Source organism: Ictalurus furcatus, chromosome 24, assembly GCF_023375685.1.
Source record: "Ictalurus furcatus strain D&B chromosome 24, Billie_1.0, whole genome shotgun sequence".
Taxonomy (NCBI): domain Eukaryota; kingdom Metazoa; phylum Chordata; class Actinopteri; order Siluriformes; family Ictaluridae; genus Ictalurus; species Ictalurus furcatus.
This window is the reverse complement of record NC_071278.1, coordinates 6,076,401-6,103,715: the sequence shown is the minus strand read 5'-3', so window position 1 is coordinate 6,103,715 and position 27,315 is coordinate 6,076,401. Positions and strand designations below refer to the sequence as shown.

The 27,315-nt window shown below is 38.7% G+C and overlaps 1 protein-coding gene across 1 annotated transcript; it reads left to right on the top strand.

Annotated features, from left to right (window-relative positions):
- On the top strand, positions 1 to 2,529 carry edn1 (endothelin 1). Its single transcript, XM_053613046.1, has 5 exons — positions 1 to 150; positions 483 to 627; positions 789 to 938; positions 1,167 to 1,271; positions 1,670 to 2,529. The coding sequence occupies exons 1-5, from the start codon at positions 90 to 92 to the stop codon at positions 1,794 to 1,796; spliced, it is 588 nt and encodes a 195-aa protein (XP_053469021.1). The 5' UTR covers positions 1 to 89; the 3' UTR covers positions 1,797 to 2,529.
- Positions 2,530 to 27,315: the final 24,786 nt, after the last annotated feature.

The following is a 27,315-nucleotide window of genomic DNA, read 5'->3' as shown; positions in this document are numbered from 1 at the left end:
ACGTAAAGGAAGGTAGAGCTTTTTACCTCATCACTTTTTGCGTTCTGACATAAATCAGACTAAAAAGACCCTGAGATTATTTCTTTATCATGGAATTACGGATTATTTTCCCCATGTTGTCCATGCTTTCTTCAGGAATCTTCCACACAGGTATGTAACTTCACCTTTCCTTACATTTCACTTATAAAAGTGTTCCTTAACCATGAAATAAAAAATAAAAAACAAAACGATAACTGTATAGACTAATTTAAAACAGTCTGTTCTAAAAGTAAACAGAAGCCTAATCTGAAGACTAATCTGAAATAGAAGACTAATTTGAAGTTTCTTTTTTTTTTTTTTTTGTGTTTGCTTTTCCCCCCTGAATTGTTAATAAATTTGTGCATTGTGGAGACCACGTTGCGGGGGAGAAAAACCTCAAAATATGCATTTGATTTATTGTTATTTTTCATGCCTTTTTTTTTTTTTTTTTTTTTAAATCACAGCTGTACCTGCGTCTGTGGGCGAAGCAGCAGCGGCTTCACTCAGCACGCGCCACTCCAGACCCAAGCGATGCTCGTGCGCAACTTTTCTGGATAAAGAATGCGTGTATTTCTGCCACCTGGACATAATTTGGGTCAACACTCCAGAGTAAGTTTTTAGACACACTTAAATAAGTACACGGAATTTTTGCCCCGGAAAAACAAACAAACAAACAACAACAAAAAACAATATATTGGACACAGGCTTGTATATGACCTGATGAATTCTGACCTGTCCTTACTGATGCCACTTTCTGTGTCTCCTCCCAGGCGCACTGTATCTTATGGACTGGGCAACGCGCCCCGCAAGAAGCGCTCAGCGCGAGAAATGTCTCGCGCCGCCGAACTCTCGCGTTGCGAGTGCGCAGACAGTACCGACGGCACGTGCGTGTCGTTCTGTCACACACGCAACTCGCAAAGGTAAACACGCATTTAGCACATTGCGGTCAGACACATGCGCAGTAGGAAGACGTTGCACATCAGTACACGCAGCCAAAAGCAACCGAGAGTGCGCGAGCTTGCAGGAACAAGTTTGAGGGCTATTTGTGCAGCGCGTTTTCAATCTGGAGAGATTCCACGAATCTGAAGGCGCGTAACAGAGCTGCCCTTCTCATATATCGTCCGTCTGTCTCTCTCTCTCTCTCTCAGGCGTAAGGCAGCGCGTGACAAGGTGATCCCTACCGCCGGCGGCCATGACGGTGCCGAAAAGACGCGGAAATGCGACCTGGCATCCAAGACGTCTGGGATTAAAAGGTAAGACAAACCGTTGAAGTCTGGGGAAAGCGGATACTCTAGACTGGTGTGCAGAATAATTGCACGCTACACATCGTCATTTTAACACGCCATAAGATGGATGCTTGTTCTGTACCTGCAGAGGTGGAACAATTAGTTGAGACATGTAGACATTTATTTCAAGAATGTAATGAAAGAGAATTTGGTGAGAGTACTGTAGAGTGTAAGAGCTCTATAAGTGATGTGATGGACTCATTCACACTCATTATGATGCTGCAGAGTCTCGGTTTTCTCATTGCTGTCGAAAGTTAGCCAAATGTAAAATATTTGCTTGATTTTATTAGTCTACAAATCCAAATCTCCAGCACTTGTGAATCAAACAAGCTGATCTGACCCAGGTTTGCGCCCTTTGTCTGCAGAGATCATAAAAGAGCTGAGGCCTCAGTTGCAAGGGCCACCAGGCAGCTTCAGCTACTCCTGAAGAAATGGAGAACGAGGTTGTCTCTGAACCCACCAGACTGGGCTGCTGAAAATGTCACCTCCTAGAGGCAGACCCATGGCGCAGGACTTTACAAGCCACGCAGAGAAAGGGGTTTTCCAAGCCGAGACAGGCTTCTCCCGAAGCAGCCAGTCATACGCCACACATCCACTGCGATGTGTAGGACCCTTCACACACAGAGGGTCTTGCAAATATGACTCCTGTGGTGATAGTGTTTTCACCGGGAAGCTTTCGACTTTGTGGATAAGTTTCAGAGGGAAACAAAAACAAGGACCTCTTTCAAATCATGAAGTTAAACTCACTTTAATTTCTTACGGCATAACTAGTTGTGGAAACGTATACATTTGAATTGGAACTGTTTTTAACAGTCAAGTGCTACATCCATATATAGTGCAGAAGTGTGTCTGGTGACATGTACAGAATGTTATGAAGAATGCTAATTAAGAAAATTGGCAGGACATTTATTTTGCTACAATACTGGATACTCTTTCTTTAATATGTTCAGTTCTTTTTACAGGCAGTATACTGATGTAGCTGAAACTATAATCAATGCAAATGGATATTTATTAAAGCATTTATGTTAAATGAATGCATTTAAAATCAAGCCATATTGGCCCAACTGTCATATTTCTATGAAATGCTGTCATACCGTAGCCATGATTGTGGTCTACATTATAGGAAATAAATAATTAATATTATTTAAAATGTCATTTATTTTGTCCGTGTCTAATTTAGGTTATAGTCGGTTCATTTACGTACATCACAAATGATTAACCTTGATCATCTAAACTTCTCAAAAGATCTCCTGGTTCTACAAAAGTGGACATTACTGATTCTGAAAAAATCAAGCTTTCAATCAATGTCACGATATCTTATTTGACTGGACTCACAATTTTTCCCATTTTATATCCTTCCTATACAAAAACATTACAAATCTTGTCCGGCACAAAATCATCACAAACAAACGAGAAATATATTCCCAGCAAGGGGGGCGGGGGGCGGGGGGGGGGGGGGGGGCGTTATTAAATACCTTCTAATGGCGCTTTGAAACTAGACACAAAGGCCTTCTCCTATCAAGCCAGGCACGGGAGTCTCTGAGGACCTCAGCAGTGGCGAAAGTCATTAGAGCTTGAATAGAAGCTGAGCGAACATAATAGCCCATTACACAGAGAGGAATCTCTTCACCTCCACAGGAATTCAGATTGCATGGCAAGAACAATATGACGTGCTAGGGAGAGGTAGTCAGGCTTTCAGCTTCTGAAGTTCCTTAGGGCCAGCACTACACACTACAAGCTACTTTCTCCTTCACACACACACACACACACACACACACACACACACACACACACACACACACACACACTCTGTCTGAAAGCAGAAACAGGTAAAATGCCAGTGTCTTCTGGAAGCTGGTACCATGCAAGCTTCATTATAGCCATATCTGCTTTATGCTGCACTCAACAACAAAAGTTTCTAACCCAAAAGACTGGAGCTAGATCAGATGCTTGATAATCTGCTACAGCCAGCTCTTTTAGTTAAAGGTTATGAAGTGTATTTCATAGCACCAGGTATGAAAATCTGCACAGGTATCGTTCAACACTCTCCTTGGACATTTTAATCCTATATTAACAGTGTGCGCAAACATACTCTGTTAAGCCTCTAGCCATTTCCATCAGCAGTAAAGCATACACTAAAAGCTATTATGGAATTTCCCTTGAAACATTTTCAGAATTCCTCTCTGTCACATGGTGAGCTGAGATGCTCTAAACAGCAAAGACAGATAAGATTAATCAGTAATGTCTAAAAACAATGGGATCAATAGAATGAAGAATATGGTTTTAAAATGTGACACACATACACTATATGGGCAAAAGTATGTGCACCTCTGTCCATCACACCCATATGTAGTTTTTCCCCGAACTGTTGCCACAAAGTTGGAAGCACACAGTTATATAGAACGTCCCTGTAAGCTGTAACATTACAATTTCCCTTCACTGCGACTAAGAGGAACCCAAACTTGTTCCAGCACGACACAAAGTGCACAAAGCGAGCTCCATGAAGACATGATGTGTGAAGGTTGGAAGAAGGTGGAAGAACTCGAGTGTCCTGCACAGAACCCTGACCTTAACCCCACTGAACACCTTCACACTAATGCTCTTGTAGTTGAATGAACATAAATCCCCACGGCCACGCTCCAAAATCTATCTAGTGGTCCAGTGTTGCTGTTTTCTTGGCATATCTTTTAAAATATGTTTATTTAAATTGGTTACAGGTTAAGCCCTGGCCCACAAACCCTCAAACATTGAGAGGAATAAAATCATACGTTTTATATTACTTGGAAATTGTGGCCGAAACCACCAGATCACTTCATTACCAAGTTCAAAGTCAAGGACCACCACAGTCTTGCTTTGTTCTTCAGACATTTGGGACAGACTAACTGGAAGAAGCTAGAAAACAAAGCAAAAGAAAAGAAAACTGTAGAAAAATATGGCCTAGGTTGTCAGAGACAAAATTAGAAACCTTAGAAGTTTCTAAAGAATGTTTTTAGATAAATCATTTTGAATAAAGGCTAGGTTTTAATAAAAGTATTATTTTCATTTATATTTACTGCATTACTCTGTAATCGCATGTAATGTACAAGTTGTCTTACACATGCATTATAAATCTATGGGGACAATGAATTTGGAAGAGATGCCTATGAGAAAATACACTGGCCAGTCCAAGATTTACCCCCAAAATTTCCTAATTTTGATTTCATAACCACTGATAGAACTGGAAATCACACCACATGTTGGCAGAATCATTTACTTTGCCATTAAACTCCAGCATACATTGTAGCAAGCAGTGAGTAATGAATGTCACTGATATTCTGCAACTTATGTATAGGGAGCTAGATCTACAAAAGGCCATTGAAAAACAACAACCCATAGTCCCTGAAAGTCCCTATTCAGAAGTTACTTCATCAACAATGAGATCAGTAAAATCTCAACACTGATTTGCTGTTTAGAAAAGGTACGGTGAAGTAGGATCAGATTTGGGATTTCATTTGTGTACACAGAAAAATAGAAGAGTAATTCTGTAAAGAATTTTTAAATGTTTGTGAACAAAAGTGAATGTAGATAAACCAAACATTAGATTTCAATCATGAGGATCCAAATGGCAAAAATGACCACAGATCTGTGATATGGAGCAGGACGTTGTTTGTGCCAGTATCCATGAAACTTTGCCTTGGAATAATGTCATGAAAAGAATAAACAATAAAAACAATTAAATTATTGTACAGCATGTAATGCTAATGCATTTTGAATTTATGTTTCACATTAAATTTGGAATTAAATTTGATTACAGTAATAAAATAAGTAAGAATGAAAAAGGCCACAGAACTGCCTTAGTGCCTTCTCTGCTCTAGTCTGTAGGTTATTTTTGATTTTGATTACCATTATTCACAGTTGTTTAAAAAAAATGTTGCTTGTTTTTGTAAATGAAGTTTTAATGACTAAAATGGCACATTTAATGAGTAAAAAAAAGGTCATAGATGGGTGTATGTTAAAAGTCCTGAAAACATTTTAAACTGGAAGGTACATAGGTTGAAATGCAGCTTCTGTGCTGAACACACTTAGACACAGAGGAGTAGCCGAGGTGAGTATGAAGCATATGAAGGTAGGCACACATGACTGGCAGTATCCCAAATTGCCTGTTTATTAGCTACATCAAATATGTCTCATGGCTTCTAATGTTTCCTTCATTCATGAGCAAGAAACAGTACCAAGGCACCAGGGTAAGTTACTGATAAATAAAATAATATAATAGAGGTGGATCCAGGGTTTTCATCAGAGTTACCCTATTCCTGCCATATCATCATCATCATGCTGGTGACAACATATGTAATACATTATGTATTTGACATAAGTACTTCGTAAAGGTACACATCAGTAATTCTGGCTGTTACATACTTCCCTCGGCGTAGTTAAAGTAGTTAAAGTCCCCAGCCATAAACACTGGTAGTCAGAAAATCTCAAGTCTACTCCCATACATTTACATTTATTCATTTAGCAGATGCTTTTATCTAAACCAACTTACAAATGAGAAAATACAAGCAAAGCAATATTAAGCAGAGAACAATACAACCATATGTGGCTAAGCAGAAAAAAAAGGTACAAATATAGTACAACACTAGTAGTTGACATACATGACATTAGAAGCACATACTTTTAAAGTAATTTCAAACAAAAATGCAGTAAACGTAGCTGAATACATTTTGGAATACAATTTGCACATTTCTGAACAACAATAGAACATTGAGACGGCTTAGAAACACATCGTAATAAACAGCCAAGTAATTCATTAATATAACCAAACATCTCATAAACTGTTTTTGACCCTGAGCAAAAACATCTGGGTTGCGCATCTACCCCTGTTCCCTGAGAAGGGAATGTGACGTTGCGTGAGCTCCATGCTGTGGGAAGTGCCCTCGCGCGTGACCAGCATCTGAAGCTTGAGTAACATCATGCCTATTTATAGGCCTGCCATGACCGGGTGAAGTGGCACCTGTTTAAAACCGGCACCTGTGAACCGTGCCGTCAACCTCTATTATCTGAAGCGAAGACGCAATTCACAGGCATGCTCCAGTATGACAAAGCTACGCAACGTCTCATTCCCATCTAAGGGAACAGGGTTGTAACCCAGACGTTCCCTTTCAAAGGGAACTCAATGTTGCGTGATCTCCACGCTGTGGGAACGAGAATACTCACTTTGTCATAGTGAGGGTATGGCCTGTTCAAAAAGATCCAAGCCTGAGGGTCACTGCACTACACACATCCTGTAAGGATACCCCTTTGGACAAAGCCTTCGAAGAGGCGACCCCCCCCCCCCCAGTGGAATGAGCTCTTTATGCCCAGAGGTGTAGCGAGACTGTGCACTGTCCGATTAGAGATGCGCTGCTTCATCACAGTATCACCCTACTGTCCCTGCCAAAGTAGACCAGCAGCTGCTCCGACTTATGCCACTGGCTGGAGCAGTGGACATAAGTACAGAGAGCCCTTACTGGACACAGTCGGTGCAATTTTTCTTGTTCCGGTGTGAGGAACGGAGGAGGGCAGAAAGCCTGCAACAGTACTTGCTGGGCAGCAGATGTAGGCACTTTAGGATTATATTCCGGCCTAGGATACAGGAAGGTCTTGGTTAATCCAGGGGTAAAGTCAAGGCAGGAAGGGGCAACAGAGAGAGGTTGTAGATCTCTTACTCGCTTGAGAGATGTCAGGGTCAGCAGAAGAGCTACCTTTAGGGTCAGAAGCTTCTCAGAGGCTGACTCTAAGGGCTCAAATGGGGCACTTGACAGACCTTCCAGGACCACAGAAAGGTCCCAGGAAGTTATGCGTAGTCTGTAGATGGGCCTCAGTCACCTGACTCCATGCATAAACCTCGAAGTTAGAGGATGTCACCCCACAGAGGCTCCATCAACAGGGGCGTGGCTGGCCAAAATGGCGGCCAAGTAGACCCTGATTGTAGAAGGATCCAACCCTGCTGAGAAACATCCTTGTAAGTTCACTGGGTCTAGACGACTTTCCTCACACCACAAGACAAAAAGTTGCCACTTGAGTACATACAATTTCCTTGTGGTTGGTGCTCTAGCATTCTACATGGTTCCTACAACCTCAGTTGTGAGACCAGAATCTATGAGCTGGTACCCCTCAGGGGCCAGACCCACAGTTTCCATCGTTCTGGCTGAGGGTGATAAATCAGCATGATAAATAAGGTGCTACTAGCAGCAGACATAGACAGTCTTGGCGAACTCTTGCTAGAACTTGTGGGAGCAGAGCAATCGGGGAAAAAGCATACAGATGTGACCTCTGCTACATGTGCACCATGCTTCCAGCCGTAATGTTGTGGGAGGAGTGAGGGCGAACCACAGTGGGCAGTGTGTTTTCTCCTCGGAGGTGAACGCATCCACTTCCACTTGGCCGAACCTCCACTATATGGAGTCCACCACTTGTGGATGGAGCCTCCAATCCCGGGCCTCAGCCCCTGCCTCGACAGGATGTCTGCCCCACATTCTGGCTGCCTGGAATGTACATTGCACTCACTGACAAGAACCTTCCCTCTGCCCAGAGAAGAATTAGTTTTGCCTGCCTGAACAGGGGGCGTGAACATAATCCTGCCTGGTGGTTGATATATGAGACTATCGCTGTGTTGTCTGTCACAACTAACACATGGTGACCTCTTAATTGAGGAAGAAAGAATTGTGCTAGAAAGAACAGTGCTAGAAATACGGCCCACGTCTCTAGCCGATTTATATGCCAGTCCAGATGAGGGCCGCTCCAAAGACTGCGAGCTGATCAGCCATCCAAGACCACGCCCCATCCAGTAAGGGATGCGTCTGTCATTACCGTCTTGCGATAAGGAGACACCCCTACAGTGTGACCCGAGGCTAGAAACCGGGGACACCTCCAAATTCTCAGAACACTTAGGCATCGCCACGTGACACTGTTTACTCTCAGAGGTTTCATCCTCAGACAAAACACCCGGCCTTTCAGCCATCACTGAAATGGTCTCATGTGCAATAGGCCCAAAGATATGACGTTGACTGCTGCTGCCATAAGGCCCAACAGTCTCTCATAGAGACTGGAGGGGATGCCCAGACCCAACTTTATCTTGTTCAATGTTGATAGATTTGACCCTATGCATGTTGGAGATAGAAATGCCCTCGTTGTAGTAGAATCCCATATAACCCATAGAATAGTTTCATCTGCACTGGAGAAAACATACTTTTCTTGAGGTTTAACCTGAGCCCCAAGCTACTCATGCAGGCGAGAACAACATATCGATGTTGAAGATTCAGTTCCCTGGATCGTGCTAGAATAAACCAGTCATCCAGGTAGTTTAGTACATAGATGCCCTGAAGTCACAAGGGAACCAAAGCAGCATCCATGCACTTTGTGAAGGTGCAAGGGGATAAAGCTAGCCCGAAGGGAAGAAGCCGATATTGGTATGCATTTTATGTCTTCTTCTTCTCCTTCTCCTTCCACATGGGAGGGAATCTACAGCAGGCCATAGAATGTGTTATACACTTTTTATGAATTTTGGCACTGTGACAAAGGACAGTCTCAGCTGCCAGTCAAGTCACTAGCACCAGTGATAGAGCAAATTTGGACATTACTTTATTATAATAACTCCACAACAGAATATTGTAGAAATGTGATTCCAGTTTCTTCTGATTCTTTGGGTTTTGAAAGTCCTGGATAGAACACTTTTTTTTTTCATCCATCCATTTTCCATACTTCTTATCCTACACAGGTTTGTGGGGGAGCCTGGAGCCTATCCCAGGGAACTCCAGACACAAGGCTTGGGGCACAAGGCATCACAGGGCACATCGCACATACATTCACACACTACGGACAATTTGGAAATGCCAATCAGCCTACAGCGCATGTCTTGGTAATGGGGGAGGAAATCAGAGTACCTGGGGGAAACGACAAATGTAATGACATTTTTTGAAAGGATTATCCTTGGTGACCTAAGTAGACAGGTAGTATCAGTTTTTCAAGACCCCTTACAATTTGCATATAGAAAAGGTGTGGGAGTAAATGATGCCTTACTTTTTATGTTACATGTTATTTATAGTCATCTGGAAACAACTGCTAGTTCTCTTAGGATTATGATTTTTCTAGTGCTTTTAATACAATTCAACCAAATGTTTTGGCCAATAAGTTATTGAATTTTAACCTCCATTACACAACTATTATGTGGGTCTTGGATTATTTCTTATGTCGACCCCAGTTTGTTAGGTTGGGTGATAAAGTATCTGACATGATTCTAACCAAAACTCCACAAGGCACGGGTTTATCACCTTTCTTATTTCACACTTTTTTTATCCCTTCTTGTATCCATTTTAGGGTGATTGGCATGGTCCTTAAAAAGTCACCAGTTATTACCATGGATTCAAGAAATCTTTTTTTGTGTGTGTATGTAAAATTGTAAACATGTTTATAGGCTAGCTTGGAGACAAATATGTGAAGAATCAGAGTTTCTGAAAGACACACAATCTTTAAATGCCCACTTGAAGATCCAGAGAGGTAATTATCGAAATTGGAGAAAGAAAAAAAAAACTTGTCACCTACTGTACCACCAATTTCTAGTTCATATGATGCCTTTAGCACATTCTAGGAAACTCTGTCTAAAATTATTATTAGGCTTTAATCTTTAGTGAGTATATTTATTTAAATTTTACTGTTAGTATTTTATATCTACTGTATGTAAAGGTATCTGTCCACTGACTAGACAGCATATCACACTAATATAATAAAACATATAAGCCAATGGCAGGACTTGATTAGACATTTTTTCTCATAAATTGATGAATCTTTAAAAATTCCCTCAGAGTGTTTTAACAATCTTTAGTCCACCAGTAACAGCAAGATGATGTATTGTATATTCACATGACTCACACTTGAATTAAACGTATACAATTTTATTTAATTCTTTTTAATAACAGTGTAGCTTTTCCTTAGAACACAGAATAAATTATTTCTGCTATTTCAGATAAACAAAAAATTGCAAGCTGCTGCGTTTTCTGTTGTAGGTCTCACTTTTTTTTTTTTTTTTTGTTGTTGTTAGAAGGCGATGAGGCAGCTGTCTACATCCTCAGCTGTTAAATCATTTAGGTCAGCATAACCGAACAAACTGAATTGTTAAGCAGGAATTATTTAATCTACTTCTGTTCTCTACAGGTTGCTCCTCCATTTATAATTCAGCCCTGGCGCAGAAAATGTAACACTGTTATCGCACAAATGAACCAAAACATTAACCCGCACATCTGCAAGATGTTGAGGGCGACTGCCTCCAAAATAATGCCAACAACCAACAACCAAACCTCTCACTGTTAGCATGTAACCCAAACAACTCCAGTTTCACTGTTAAAGACAACAAAGAAAGGAACAACATAACCTCCAAACAGTTAATGAGTGTTTTCTTCTTAAGGGGAATATTTTGCTAAGATCTATTTTTAATGTGCATGTTAACGTTATTTAAAAAATATATTTTTTTTCTTCTATTTTCCTCTATTCCTCTATTTTTTGATGTTCAAGTTTTAAACCATTATTTAAACCATATTAAAACATATAAGCATTAAGAACATCTGGTTGCTTGTGTATAACACTTTGAAATGTAACTAAGCTAAAAAACTGCTGACATATTGGGTTGCTGCAATCCTTCATTTTAAAGGCCATAACACAATTCTAATCATAATTAACTCAGGATTAGCAGCTTTTAACATATATAGAGGTGCTCAGTAAAATATCACAGTCACATGACATAACTTACTGCACCATAACACAATGACAAAAGAAAGTAAAATTACGCTTTGCTTTGCTTACAGACTGTAGCAACCTGTTCCATAATATTTAAACAGCTATTTCTCAAAACTGATTACAGCTCTTCCACCCAAACAAAAATGTGGAGGTGTGACATCAGAGACATGCAGAGAATGTCAACTGCTAACTTTTGACTGAGATTCTAAGATTCTAGGAAAAGCAGTTTTGTTTAATGGTGTGATATAAATTAAACATAAACTGGCACTATGGATAGGAATAGCAGTGGAAAAATCACAGAGGGAAAGCTCAACAGCAGTAGAAAGGGGCACTGCAACCTCAGCCATGCTCTGGTTGGGCTACTTGAGTGATCTAGCATACATCCACCAGCCGCTTTGATAGGAACACCTGTACAGCTTATAATTTATGCAATTATCAAATCAGCCAATCACGTGGCAGCAGCGCAATGCAAAAAATCATGCAGACACAGGTCAAAAGCTCCATCTAATTTTCACATCAGATCATCAAACATGCAAGCATCACAATGGGGGAAAATGTGTTCTCTGGGTGAAACTCCTTGTTCATGAATGAGGTCAGAGGAGAATGGATAGACTGAGTTGATCTGACAGAAAGGCTATGGTAATTCTAATCAATCTTTAGTGACTAATGAGTAAGTCTTGACTGACTTACTGGTTAAAAAGACAAGAAAGAAAGAAATTAAGCCAATGGATTTATTTTTTAAAAATATGAGTTAATGATTATATAGTTGAAAACTTTTTACAACCAGATTCCTTCCAGCAGAATGACACAGATTAAGATGGAATGTTGAGAAGAACTAATGGGAACAAATAGTCCTGTTCACACAGAGAGTGAGAGGAAAACTTGACACCTTTATCACCCTCTTTGCTCTTTTTTTAAGTTGTTGGCGCATCCTGTCTAAAATCCATTGCTTTCATTCAGACCTCTACATCCGCTACAGCCTTCAGTCTGCTGTGTATGTTGTGAACTACTCTTTTATCTTCTAACTCAAGCACTTAACCACGGCAATGAAGACATGTCCACACAACGAAAGGGGGACAGGCTTTCCTTTCATCTGGCCTGGCCAAGAACAGTGGAGGGTGATGTCAGAGTGCTTCTAATGGGATATATGTTACTTCTATAAACTCAATGTTTCTACCAGGGGCGTAGTGTTAAGACCTTCTAGCGAATTGTTTAATATCCAAAAATACTACTAGAAAATGTAATGAGAAAAGCCTTCACTCAAAGAAGTACCACAAACAAACCATACCATGATCATTTATCCTGGAATGCTCTTTGTTTATGTTCCCTCATAGTTTCATGTCAAAATTCTTGTATCCTTTTGTGGTGAGGGACAATTCTACCTGAAACAAAGCAAACAGCTTTTCAGGGCTTCCTTTCACAGTCAACCTGTGAAGAGAGACATTCACAATGATCAGTGCACATAAGTGATGAGAGCCCAAGAGGGGAGGGTTTGCTTGTTGTCTAATGGGGCTCATTAGGAGGCTAATGTGAGGAAGCCATAGTGCAAATTCATAATGGCACACAATCTCAAAAACTTAAGGAATGCTTCCTAATGTGTAACATGTTAAACAACTGCAGTTCTAACCAATCTAACCAGTAGGATTTTTATTTATTTATTTTTAAAATTATGTTGCAGAACCATATTAGCTATGGACAATCTGACAAAAAAGGGAAACACCAGTTATTTCATACATAAGGTTTTGATGCAGTTTACAAACACTCACTTTAATTATGGATGCTTTATTTGTTAAAAAAAAAATAATGTAGAAAGGGTGAAACATTTAAGAGGTAAAATAGGGTTCTACTTTTTTTATTCTGTCTGGTAGACTAGCCTCCTCCTTTGTCTTCCATTCTTTCTTTAAGAGGCAGTGAACCTGAAACCTAAATGTTTTGGAGTTGTGGAAAAAGAGCAAATAGTGCACACAAAACAGTGAGTAGAAGAAAGAGTAGACAGGGGTGATGGTGTCAAAATGATGAGTGACACCGAGGAGCAGGTATCACTGAATGGCTTAAGAAGGAACTACTAGTGGCCTCTGGTCACTGGATTTTGGGAAGAGACTGTCGGGGCCTGTTGTGATTTAGCTCAGGTAGAGTCCCATATATATATTTAAAAGTGGGGGATAAAATACAAATGCCTGGCATATGACACAAACAGAAAAAAAGATCAGTAATCAGAAAGCTTACTTCTAGCTGCATGTGGTCCTAGTAGAAGTACTTCTGTCTTGCCAGAATTAAGTAAGAGGACGTTAATAAGCATCCACCATCTAATGTCCTTTACACATTCCTCAACTTTATTAAGCTGCTGTCTGTCATATGGCTTTGCTGAAACATACAGCTGTGTGTCATCTGTTTACAGTCACCATTTACATCTACGAACTGATAATGATCGGTCAAATAAGACCTGAGACAGGAGAGGACCGTTCCCTTATCTACTCCAACAACACTTTCTAATCTATCAAGGAGAATAGTATGATCAATGGTATCAAAAGCTGTACTAAGGTCAAGTACCACAAGTAAGGAGTCGCAACCCTGATCAGAGGTCAGTAGTAGGTCATTTACTACTTTAACCAGCGCTGTCTCTGTGGTATGATGAGGCTTAAATCCTGACTAATACATTTCATGAATGTATAGCTATGGAATATATGGAAATATATTTACTGAAAGAAATGTTCACGCATTCAATAGATATTTCTCCCACTGTATATCACAAAATATTAATTCTGTGAGTAAACTGAACCAATTTTTGTAGAAAAAAATCACATAGCTTAAAAAACTTTTGTCACTTAAAAATCACTCAAAAATTACTTATCACTTACATGTGTTATTATTTTTTTATTACCTTTTTTTGCTCATTTTCATCAACCTTGCCAATAGTTCTTTAGGCTACTGCATATCCTTACCCATGTTTTCCAGTCTCATTTTAGTGGTGTATCTAGATTTTGGTTGAAATGCAAAAAGTCCATAACACGCAATAACTGACAAGCAGAGTAAGAAACTAGGGAATTTCTAGGTGTGTGGACAACCTGATCAGCTGAAATCATTGATCTTTGGGCTAAAGCCATGTTCTGCAGACACATGGCATCATTCACAGAGTCCTCCTGATAGCCAGATAGACAATTTTTTGTGACCCACTGGGATATTTTTCCAGACTAGCAGTGAACCAGTAATTGAACTACAACTATGGAGAGAACCATGGTGGAGAGAACTTGCTTCAGCAGTGTCCATAATCCAATCTGAGTTGACCTTTATCAGCTCACATGCACTGTTGGCAGGCTCTAAACAGTCTACAGTGTGTTAAAGGAGAGTGTTAAAGGAGTTTTCAGATCTTCTGATACACTGTGCCCTGCCTCCATAGCTTGCACCTTAGCTAACATAACAGATTATGAACAGACTGGCCTAGCCCACATGCCTGCCATTGACAGTTGCAACTCATCAGTGATGACTTCACTGGATGAATCTGTGTTCAGATATACACTACATCTAATGCAGATACACTGATGACATTCTAGTGAGGTCGTACAACATTTCCTTGTGTAAGGCATGCACAGGCAATTTGTTTGCTATTCTACTGCTTGCATTGGAATGATCACTGGTTTTAGGGAGTAAAGTCAGACATTATTGATATTTTTCTCTGACAACAGCCATTGCCACAGTCATTTCTGTTCAATTCTGAACATATTCCTCCATAATCTATGTTTCTGTATGTGTTAGAAGGCAACATCAAGGATTGATAGCAAATGATAAGCAGGAGATTAATGGCACATACCTGGACAACAAGGATTCAGACAATCATCTACTGAAATGGAGGTCCACGGTAGCTAGGCAATCATTGTGACATTTAGGAGACTACCCGGTTTGTATTTCTTGGTTTGATCTGTATAAAACTGGATTGTGTTTTCAGAATCAGGAGTACCTAAAATGATATATTCAAATTTGCTTTAGTGTTAAATATAACAGATGTAGTGTTATATTTAGTTTCTTAATGAGCAAGCCAGAGGTGAGAGCGATAAGGGAGAACTCCCTGAGATGACATGATGACAAAACCTTAAGAGGAACCACTCAAAAGGAAACCTATCCTCTTCTGGTTGTCACTGGATAGAGGGGTTAAAAATCATTAGACCCTCCTGAAAGGATTCTCAGTATGAGCTTCATACTTCACAGTTTCCTGTGCATGTGTTCAGACTCAAGGACAATTGGATTGCACTGGAGAATCTGATTTGGCTTTCACATTTCTTGTAGTAAAGAGATCAACATAGCAACAAGGCCAGTGAGTAAGATTTTTTCACTCTTGCTAGTTTGGTCTGCACATCCTCCCAAAGTTAAGAAGAATTGAGTGTCTGAGTGTCAAACTGCAAGAATTCATCAATTTCTCTCCACACATTTTGCCTTCAAGTTGAACACACCACACTGAATACAAAAAGGAATCTGTCATGGGAAATTCAGGGCAACATTTCCGAACTGCTGTAGCTTATTCTAGTGTCTTTCCAGTGAATATCGATTACTGTATCCATTTTTGTAAGTGTCTGTGCTTGAAGTACCTTACTTGATGAGCAAAGTACAAAGAGCACTGCTATCATGTAATATCAGAGAAGGAACTCTGGACAACAGTTCCCAGCAGCCACTGTACCTCACTGCATCACAGTCACATGACCACCTGCACCTAAATCACATCATGTTAATGAGCACCTATGTGTATATAGCCACAGTTTGCACTGCACTCCTTGTCTTATGGTTGTCTTTCTTTGCTGTTGTTCATGGGCTTTGGTTTATGTTTATTCTTAGCTTTAGCATTTTTGCCACAAGTTCTATAGATACTGTTTTTTTGTATTGTTATTAAAACTGCAGCAAAAAAAAAAAAAGCTTAGAACTTGCTGGGTACATCTGATCTCAGGTGACAAGTTTTGAGAAGTCATACCAAAACTTTATGTACTGCTAGTTACAATGCATCTGTGGTGCAACCAAATTTCTACACATTCACCACATGCCCACTCCAGGCTATATTTTTTGGCCCACAGGTTTACTGGTGTACTAATAAATACCCATCCAATTACCCATCTGTATCACTTTTGCTCACTATTGGAAGCAAATTCACATTGCAAAACAGAAAACACCACAAACAGGCAAGTCCATGACAAAGATAAACAGCTTGACAAAGCAAACAGAAAAAAAAGACTTTGCTGTGAGAGGAAAACAAACTATGGTTCCAATAGTGAACAAAAGTGATACAGATGGGTAATTGGATGGGTATTTATTAGTACACCAGTAAATCTGTGGGCCAAAAAATATAGCCTGGAATAGGCATGTGTAGAATTTTGGTTGCACCACAGATGCATTGTAACTAGCAGTACATAAAGTTATCAAAACTTTCACACACAGTCATATGTTTAACCATAACCAGCCAATCAGAAACATAATCCAACATAAACAGGTCAAAATGTGTTGTAGTGTAGTGCTCACTTTAATTTCTGCATTTCAAGCATAGTTAGATTGGGTAAGTTATTTAATTGATAAATTTATTCTTATAATACATCTATAAACTTGATGGGGTGACAATAGCAGCAGACAGGTATATCTTCACAAATACTTTGGGCACACCCCAAACCATATTATACCAAATTATAGTAAATGGTATGTTATTACACTGATGGCATCATTGCTATTTAAGCATTCAATTTAGTCCCTAGAATTCTGTTTTGGTTGCGACCTTGGAATGTCATTGCTGAAGTATTTGACACCTGACGGGTTAATCTGCATGGTGGAGAAGGATACAACATGGTGCACATTGAAAAATCTTCCTCAAATTCCAAAATCTTACATTAAGCATATTTAAATTTAATTTGTGCACCCGGCTGAGAGCCCATGGTGTTTATTGTACCATATTCTATCAAACAGCTATTTTAATCAGATGGTGAGTATTTTGTGCCCACCTTCAGCACAACACAGGCTAACATCTGATTAGGCATCTGACACAAATTGCTCTTTTGAAAGTCATGGAGTAATTTGTAGATTGGTGAAAGATACACAGGATATCTGAAACTGAGGGCAGGTATAAATGAATCAATTCACTCAGGCACAGTGCCCTATACTCTCTCTCTCTCTCTCTCCCCATACATGTGTAGTTCCATTAACACTGGGGAAGGAGTGTAAGGCCCAGGGCTCAATAGAAACGCTAAATCCATAATGGACACACATGAGCCTTCAATGTATTTTACAACTGACATGATAAGAAGGAAAACAAAAAATGCTTGATTACTGAAATTCTCCATCATGTGCTACAATGCTGTGCATTAGTTTTCTGCTAACATTGTGTTAAAATGTGGTATTGCTTGGTGTGAGTCAGAAAAGAAAAATAGTAGGGAAGAGAATACTCATGCAAGCACATTGTGATTAAGAGAGCCACATTCTCCCAAGACAGGATTACACAAAGTATGCATGCTGAAAATCACCTGCTATGGATTTTAGGCAAGAAATAGTCAACACATTAATTCCATGTTTTACACTGAAGTCACGGAGGAACATTCCTGGAGAGCTGAGATTCTGCATAAAGATTTCTGCTCAAACTCAAAAATGTGTGGATACCTTTTTTGTTTGTGTTTGTTTACAATTTATATATAGTGCCTTTCTAATACCCAAGGGCACTGCTCATAGAAAGGTTTTTAGTTTTTAATATTTTAATATTAAACACTATGGAATAGCACATATGGAGTCTTGCATAGACGTAGCATTGAAAAATAAAATAAAACAGCTATTTTCTTAAAGTTCTTAAAGTTTCTATTAAGGCTGAGTACTTCTCTTCACTGCTTCTCCTTTCATCTAAATGAAAAATACTTGTTAACTAGGTCATAAACAACTGGTTGACTTGACTAGCAATTCTCTCTTTTACACACACACGTACAACCACATATTATCCCTTAAATTTGTGGTGACTGAGTATTTGTGTATATTTTCATGAGGAATTTGGTGCTTGCTTGGGATCAGAGAGGATGTTTGGGTGAAATGGTAATATAATATTTATAATTAGTGATGTGCTACTGGACTGCAGGAGATTGCCACACCATGACATGAAAGGTGATGCTAGAGTGCCACCACCTGGAAGCACTTCTCTGAGGTTAGAGGTCAAAACTATTGAACATGAGTGACAGAATCCATTCATAAACATACTGACATCAATCCACCAGAAAAGAGAGAAGCTAAGACTTTTTTGGATTCTCTCAATGATCTCCTCCTTCTGTGTGTGTAAAAAAAAAAAAAAAAAAAAAAAAAAAAGAATTGAACAGCTCAGCTTCATAAATAAGCATACAATTTATAGTATACTGTTATAATGCAGAATAAATGAATTCTCAATTTTCTCAGCACAGTAATGTTTTTCAAATTGCAGTAAATTTTAAGATTTCAGTGCAAATTATTTCAGATTCAAAACTAGAAAATAAGTGACTGTATGGAGTTCAAAAACCTTAATTAAAGACAAAAGACATGTCTGGAACTAATTTTAAGGGAGAAAACAAGTTCACATCAATTACAGACTGAAATGACTCATATTTCCTGCTAGTGTCCTTGGAAATATGGCAGTGACTTCAAGAAAATGGAGTTCACTTTTCACAATAATAGGAAGCATTAAAATACTTTAATATCATGCTGACCATCTTTTGCAACAATAAGAACTGATAAGAAGCCAGAGGGTTTCAAAAGCCAGAGCATGGAGTGCAACCTAAAAAGTGGTTTGTGGGGTGGAAGTATAGGAGAATAGGTGTCATAAACTTGTGAGACATGTCTTTGGCCCAGTCAGGAATGGAAGGAATGGTTCTGTAGAGCGGTCATGGTGTGTACTTGGGGTTGAATTCAGGAGCTGGGTGGGAGAGCACTTAAATCACAAAATCCAACAACAGAACTGGCCTTGCAATAGTGTCAAATAAAAGGTTTTCCCACAAGTTTCAGCTAGCTGTATATGATGACTCAGTTGTATCTGTTAAGGATGATAAGAAGCATCCTTGTCTCAAGATTGCACTCATCCTCAAAGCCAGCACACAAAGGCCCAATCCAAAACACCACCGATAAACTAAACCCTCACAAATTTCTCAAAGAATGAGGGCATGTCACTTTCTTTGCCTTTCTAGGTTGAAACCAAACCCAGGCAACTAAGTTGCTCTTTAAGATGAATAATATGGGGGACATTAATAATAAATGTGAGGCCAATTCGAAAGACCCTTATTTAGTCAGTTAAACAATCTGTCAAAAGAGGGCAGTGGTTTTGCCATTACTTGCGTCTCTACTTATCGAGGAATGCCGGATATTCAGTCCTGTGTGCAGAGTTTGACCTGAGTGCGGGCACAAGCATAACATGCAAATTCAGAAGCTCCAAATTCTTAACACCTCTTAATACCCCCACCACCATCCCCCCACGAGTCAAAATAGAAAGAGGAGACTTCCTGTTTTTTCCACAGCCTTTTAGCCATCATCTCCTTCAACCTCACTCACACCTTTCTCAATCAGTCTATTCTAGTATCATGTCATATACAGTTACATAAATTATACTAATTTTGTTTGTTATTTAATATACTTCCTATATCCACTTCACATTTATACACATAATGTCTTTGCACTTTGCACTTATGAACAAAAAAGTATGCATTCATAAGCATAGAAAGATATGCTTAAACAACCAAAATTGATAGGAAAAAAGTATTCAAACAGTATATAAAAAAAATGTAAAGTTTGTATAAAAAATAAATCAAGCTGTAGATATAAATGCGTATATACAATTATACAAGATGTTATACAAGACGTTGCGGTCAGTTGGGAAGATTTCATGCAAGAAGTAGCATCAAGGTGAAGGTGAAGGAGCTTCCTAAAGTTCGCAGGGGCAAAATTAACATTTGAAAAAAGCTACAGAGTCACAGCAAAGACTGTAAAGATCTCTGACAGTACAACTGGTTCGATAATTAGTCGATAACATTCAAACAATGTGTGAACAGGTGAACCATGCAAGATTTCACAATGCACTCTCAGACTAATGATAATGAAGGTAAGAGAGAAACCAAAGTCACTCGAAAATAATTGCAGGACGATCTGAAAGCAGCAGGAAAAAAACAGTTACACAGAAAACAATAAGCAACTGCACCACAATCATCACTGTTCTTACACCTCACGCTAAACTCCTCTGCTAAAAAACAAGCAAAGTGATGTGTATATAAATCAGAATATACTTTTGGACCAATATGCTCTGGTCAGACAAAACAAAAACAGAACTTGGCAAGAATTCGGCACATCATGTTTGGAGAAAGAAGGGTTGTGCATATGATACAATGAACACCATATAGTGCTGGGGCGCTACATGTCATAGAAGGAAACATGAACAGAGTGATATACTTTGACATATTAAAGGAGAAATTACTCTCATTTGTAGTGGATTTTGAAATTGTGAGTCCATCAGAGGGAGCCTTGTATCCTTGGGGAATTTAAAGTGATTTACTTAGAAGAATGGTCCACAATTGAACCACAATGCAAAAAATGTCTTACCGTAGAGGTCTCGAAACTATAACTGCCAACAACAGCTTTGCAACATAGTACTAATGTTGATCAGTTGTGGTGTCTGAATAATTATTTTTCATTTCTCTTTTGTCTTTTAAATACAGTATAAGTAATACTATAATTATTTATGTATTTTGGTTAAGTCAAAGGATATTGTGTATGTCACCAGTATAGGCATCGACATGATACTTATTTCCCCTGACTGTAAATAAGAAAGTGAGTATAAAAACCTTTTAACTATAGTACCATACATGATATTTATGAACAGGCTGCAAAACTAATGAATAAGTATTTTGAAAAGCAATTGGCGAATACATAAATTAATAAACGAGACATACCTCTGTTTAGGTAAACTCTGCCTCACATACCTGCAAATCCAATGCAACTGTCTGAATTCAGATTCAACTCCACTATGTGTGACTCAGCTCTGAATATGGCCCTATGCTAGTACATTCAGTGCAGGATTTTTTGGCTCTTAATACAAATGTACTCAATTGTATACACACTCATGAAGTTTTTTAGTCAGAGGAAAATTTATTGGCCACAAATCAAGCTTTCCACAAATTTGGGAAAACCTGTAAGAATGGATGAAGGAGGGAAAAAACAGGTGGTGGTGGTCTTTGGAAGTTTGATGTTTAGTTGGGTTCTTCTCTTATTACTAATCATGATTGTTCTCTAAGTTAAAACAGCACACCGTGGGTCTGCTGTGCACTGGCAATGTAATAACAAATAATTAGTATTTTCTGCCATAGTACTTTATACAATCTCAATTGTTAAGTGGTGAAAAAAGTCCCAGCTTGCTCGCAAGCTGGGTCAGGCGCATGGCTCGGCCGCTGTGACATGAGACTGCAATAACAGGAACTGCAGAACAGCCCCTGCAGACAAGGAGATAAGACCCATGTGCCGAATACAAACCAAACTCTCCCTTACTATAAAAGCCCTGCAATGATAATATAGCAAACCTATAACTGGAATGGTAATAATAAAGGTAATTTTAGACACAGAGAACAAGATATATAGATAGTAGGAGATTCAAAACTGAGTCAGTGCTGTCATTATAGTCCTTTAGCTATTTTTTTTAGCTAGACAAAATCAGATAATAAATCATCTGCATTCCATTATGTGATAGATGAAATTTGATTCTCATGGCAAGCTGTTTAAACTACAAAGCTGTCAAGGTAATGGAAAGCTTATTTACGATCTTGTCACTGGCACATTGGAAAACCCGTTATAATAACTTGGCTGGACATGGTAAACTTTTTTCTCCACACAGCATAAATCTATGATTATTATATTCAGTGGAAGAAGAGCGGTTAATGCATTGTGAGTGATTTTGATGAACCATGTCTTCTTATGTGCCACCCAGTTTCTTCTGAACAGGCAAATGCTAGGCCACACTAGACATTCCAAGCTTGTCTGTTTTTTTGGAAAGCCTCAGTATATTGACTACAAGCACCATAGTTACCTTTAGCATTTACATGATTAAGGCTAATCAAATACTTTAAGAACTTCTTGGCATCAACAAAACAGCAATGTGCTGAGACCTGCCTTCCTGGGTGCATGGCCTTGTAACCATTACAAATTCAGATCAGTTATTACAAATATGGGACAAGAAATTACACATAACGCCTTCTGGTGCTGGCTTTGTGCCAACAGGGCTGCGAAAGGATGACTAATTAGGGTTATTGTGAAGTAGGCCCATATGATGGATGCAACTTGGCTGATGAAATAGACTGGTAAAAAATTATACTGAATCATATGCTATGAAAATATTAAAACCTACTTCAACATACTGAACCCTGGTTCATACTACACTGATCATTCCAGTATAACATGTCCAAGGAAGAAAATGTAGAATTTATTCCAGGATAGGAATTTTATCAACTTTTTATAAAACAGTAACTTACTCACAGGTTTGATACAGCATTTTTGAATAGATGTATACTTTCTAACCCTACCAAACATGTATGGCATAAATGGTATATAAACCAAACCTATCAATATCTATAGTACCTGCATGAAATGACAACTGACAACAAATGACTGATTCATGCACACATGTTTTTTTCAGACCTCGGTTGCAGTGCACAGGGTTCCTCAGGGGTTCAATATGCCATAACAGTTTGTTCATGCTAGGAAAAATCAGATTCATTACAAACAGGCAGACTGAAAAAAATCATACCAAAACTCTAGGCAACAGGAACATGCAAAGAAGCAACCCTAATTAAGAAATGCAAAAATACACACTGCCACAAAATAGGAGCATCCTCATTATAGCGATACTAAAAACAGTACAGGGAAAAAACCTAACTTTAAAATTAACAGCTCTGGTAAAATATATGTACAAAATGGAGAGGGAGCATGGTTACCCTCCTTCAGTCAGTTGAGAACGCTGTTACCACTGTTGCTGTGAAATCTCTCCATCTCAGATTAGCAAGAAAGATATGTTCCTGTGTTTTGTGAAGCAAGGTAATGTTTTTAGCTTTGGCATTTTTTGGGAAGTTTTGACAGGTATGTTTGTGAAGGATAAAATTTTGCTATGCAATAATAAGGGAGGTTATTATTAATAAATTCTCTTGATGACTAACACCAGATAATGCCATCTTTTCTGTATAATCCTGCATGCATATCCATTTTACCAAATCTATGTAGACAGTGCATTAAGGCCTGTTCAGAAACTGTGCATTTTAAGTTTTAAATATCTATATGCTTATGTTTCATGGTTCAAAGGCCAAAGCAAAAACTTGAACAAGGTCAATATTGTGGTAGTCAATAAATTCTAAAAACTAAACCTGGTGCAACTTTGAGTGATATGAAAAACATAAACATGAACGCAAACATGATAGTGTCATAGCTGACAATTCATTACAGGTTCATAACTCCAAGCAGCATTGCCTAATCCTATAGCAGATTCCTGTGCCAAAGCAAAGCAAGTGGAGACAACTGACTGTGAAACACCTCTGGTATGCTGAACATGTACTCAGCCAGGGGACCTGACAAGAATGATGCCCTTTCTCAGGGGCGAGGGGCTGACATTGTGTGTGAAGATGTGGGATGGAGGATTTGGGAGACTTTGACAGAGCTTAATTTTTCCAACTAGCACTTTTCAGTGTCCTTTCAACACTCAACAGAAAAAACATAATAAAACATCATCCCAATATTTTGGTGCTGTTGCTTGGTCAAGTTCCTAAGCACTTTCCAAGCTCATGCTCTAGCGTGTGTGTGGGTGTTTGTGTATGTTATATGCAATCTTTGTTAGCTCTGTCCCTTTTATTTCTCCTGAAATGGCAAACAAAGCACATATAAGTAAACTCACTGTGATCACACACAGGTGAGAATCATCATATGGTACCTGCCGACTGAGGTGATGGAGAAGGTTGTCTACTAATCACAGGGTTGGTGGTTCGATACCCGGCCCACATGTCTCCACATGCCAAAGTATCCTTGGGTAAGACACTGAACCCCAAGTTGCTCCCGATGGCAGGCTAGCACCTTGCATGGCAGCTCTGCTGTCATTGGTGTGTGAGTGAGTGTGCTGTCAATAGGTGAATGAGAACCAGTGTAAAGAACTACTAAGGTTAAAAGGCGCGATATAAGTGCAGACCATATACAGCATGGTCCGTTCCGCTCCCTCCACCACCTGGGACAAAATGGCCCCCAGCCCCCGTCCCACTTGTCAGTCTGCAAAACAAAATCAGGAGAATGCAACATTGTACTCCCACAAAAAACTGCTGTTACCTGGAGAAAAGGCTGCTCACATGGTTCCATCCACTGCACTGAATCTGGTGTGCCCTTTAACACTCTGCTTCAGATTCTGGGTTGATGCAGTCCAAATACTTGAATTTTATATGAAATCGTAACACTAGGTTATTGAAAATTATATGCTGATACATTGTTTATATAGTCCTTTTTCAAAAATATTGGAACAGCAAGGCCAATTCTGAAGACATTGAGATAAAACCATGAATATGAGACAATAGATCAGAATCAGCATTGATTTTTTTTATATTTACATCTAGATGTGTTAAGTAATTTAACACGTAATCTTTGCTGCCAGAATAACCAATTTTGGGTGAGGAAGTAGAGGAGGAGATCACCAAACTGTTGGTTTCTTCTTTTGTGAAGATTTTCCAGGTTTTTACCACAGCTTCTTTCAGTAGTTGTTTGTTTTGGGGGGTTTCTTCCTTCAGTCTCCTCTTCAGGAGGTGAAATGCTGCTCAGTTGGGTTAAGGTCTGGTGAGACTTGGCCAGTCCAAAACCTTCCACTTTTCCCCCCTGATGAAGTCCTGTGTTGAGTTCTCAGTGTGTTTTGGATCGTTGTCTTGCTGCATGATGAAGTTCCTCCTGATTCATTCGGATGCATTTCTCTGTAAATTGTCTGACAGAATGTTCCTGTGAACTTCTGAATTAATTCTGCTGTTAACATCATGAGTTCCATCATCAATAAAGATTAGTGATGAGTTTGCACATGTACAGTTTTTCCTACTCTATTTAGTATAATTGTAAAATTTTCTTTTTCAGTTTTGTTTTTTACTATTTTACTATATATAATTGTGATTTTTGTATTATATTCAAAATTTTAATTTTTTTATTAATTTAATCTAGTTTTATTCTCTATTAAATTCTATTCTTTATATTATTTTTATTCTCTTTTATATATCGGTGTTGTCATGAAAAGCATTTCACTGCATGTCATACTATGTATGGCTATGTACAGTAGCTATAAATATCAGCTGAAAAGCTGAAATTCTGATCTACTGTCTCAGAATCTTTTCATATCAAACCCAAATATCTTCAGTGTATAGCAAAAAAAAAACAAAAAAAACACATTGGCCTTGCCATATTTTTTGGAGGGGACTGTAACCACTCAAACCACTTTTAGTCTATACAGATAGCATAAGGAGACATTCACAACACATTACAAAGACAACAAAATATTACCGAATCACGAATTTGTTGAAATCTACACTAATTGCAAATGTAAATCTAAAATACAAACGTAGTGTGGAAACATTATACGTCCTTCCACAGATACTTTTAATACATCTTTGAAGCTTTGAGATGCAAGTGAAATTCCAAGCAGTGCCAGTCTCAGTGGAGGAAAATCAGTCAACCAGTTAAAAATGAGCTTATGCAGGCTTTTGCTCCCACCGGTGACAGAGCAACACAAGAATGTAGTTTTGCATTTTTTTCACAGGTAGTTAAAGATTAGAATTCATGGATGAGGCCAATGAGCATAAATATTTTGCAGAGCCATGTCTGGTAGCATAGGGGAGTTAGGAAGAGTGCATCTTCATAGTTTTCAATCTGCATTTGACTTGAAAACACCTGGATCAGTACACCATGTAGTTTTAACAGCAATGCTATGGGGAGTTGTAGGCATAACTTATGGTTGCCATGTGGGGTTTCTCAGTGTACAGTCACGAACACCCTCATGAGGATATAGCATGCAAACCTTCTGTTACAGAGCCAGAACTTAACACATTTCCATGCAAAATGGTTGTTAACCTTAAATGTGTTTTTACTCAATTTGAATATGAAAGAAGGAAGGTTAAGAAAGAAGGTTCCTTGTAGTTCAGACCATATGAAAATCAAATCATATGTTTTGACATTAAGAGTATGGTTTCCAAAGCCCCATTACAAGTCAGACTACTGGTATGTTTACTTTGAGGCTGTAGAGACATGTCGGTCCTAGCCTAGAATGTACACAAGATCAGCTTAACTAAAGATGGGATGTTTTCCCAACCTGGCTTCATGAACTTGATACCAACCCTAGCAGTCTGTATGAAATTAAAGCTTTTTCCCCCTTTCTTTGTAAGTTAAGGCCTATTTGTCCATTTCCACAGTTAATAGCCACGTAGTTCCTTAACTGGCATAGTTTAATTCTGTCTTTCTTCTCACTGGGACTTGTAGTATGACATACTGATATTTAAGAATGTGAGTTAAACGTGTAATAGTTGAAAAATGTGGCTTACTCCCCCCCCCGTCTCTCGCTCTTATCAAAGCACAAAAGCTTTGATAAGTGACAATGATGAACATTACTGAAATAGTTGTCATTCACAGCAGGGTTTCTATGTTGGAAATTAAATATTACAGATTTAAGAGGCAACATAGTGTTGCTATGGTTTTGCAGTTTGTTCTCTTGTGTTAATGTTTTGTTAGTATCGTAGAAGATGTATGTATGTATGTATTGCAAACTTTAATGCACATCAAGTACAATAAGTTTGATTCAAATACACAGTCAGGTTTCCCAAATCCAGTGTGATGTATATAAAGTAAAGAGTGCATATATATATATAACAATAGAACACATTGAGACCTATGATTTTCAGGTCAAATATAAAGTGCTAAAATGGAATTAAAAAAAGTTAATTTTATTCATATGTAGTAAAAATAAATACCTCATTGATTTTCTCGATGAAAGGTTGTGCTGCTTGCTAATAAAAATGTCTAATTTATAACATAATATGCGTACGCCACACAATGAAAGGTAATACTTTACATTAACGATCCCTTGATTGACATTATTTAACACATTAGGAAACATGATCTAACTGTGTACTTCAGCATTAATAAATCGTTAACAAAATAACTGACACTTGTATGAATTGCTGTTTTTTAAAAAAAATAATAAACAACTAAGCCAAATAATCAGCACTTGCACTGAGAGAAAAAGATTTTTGTTTGTCAT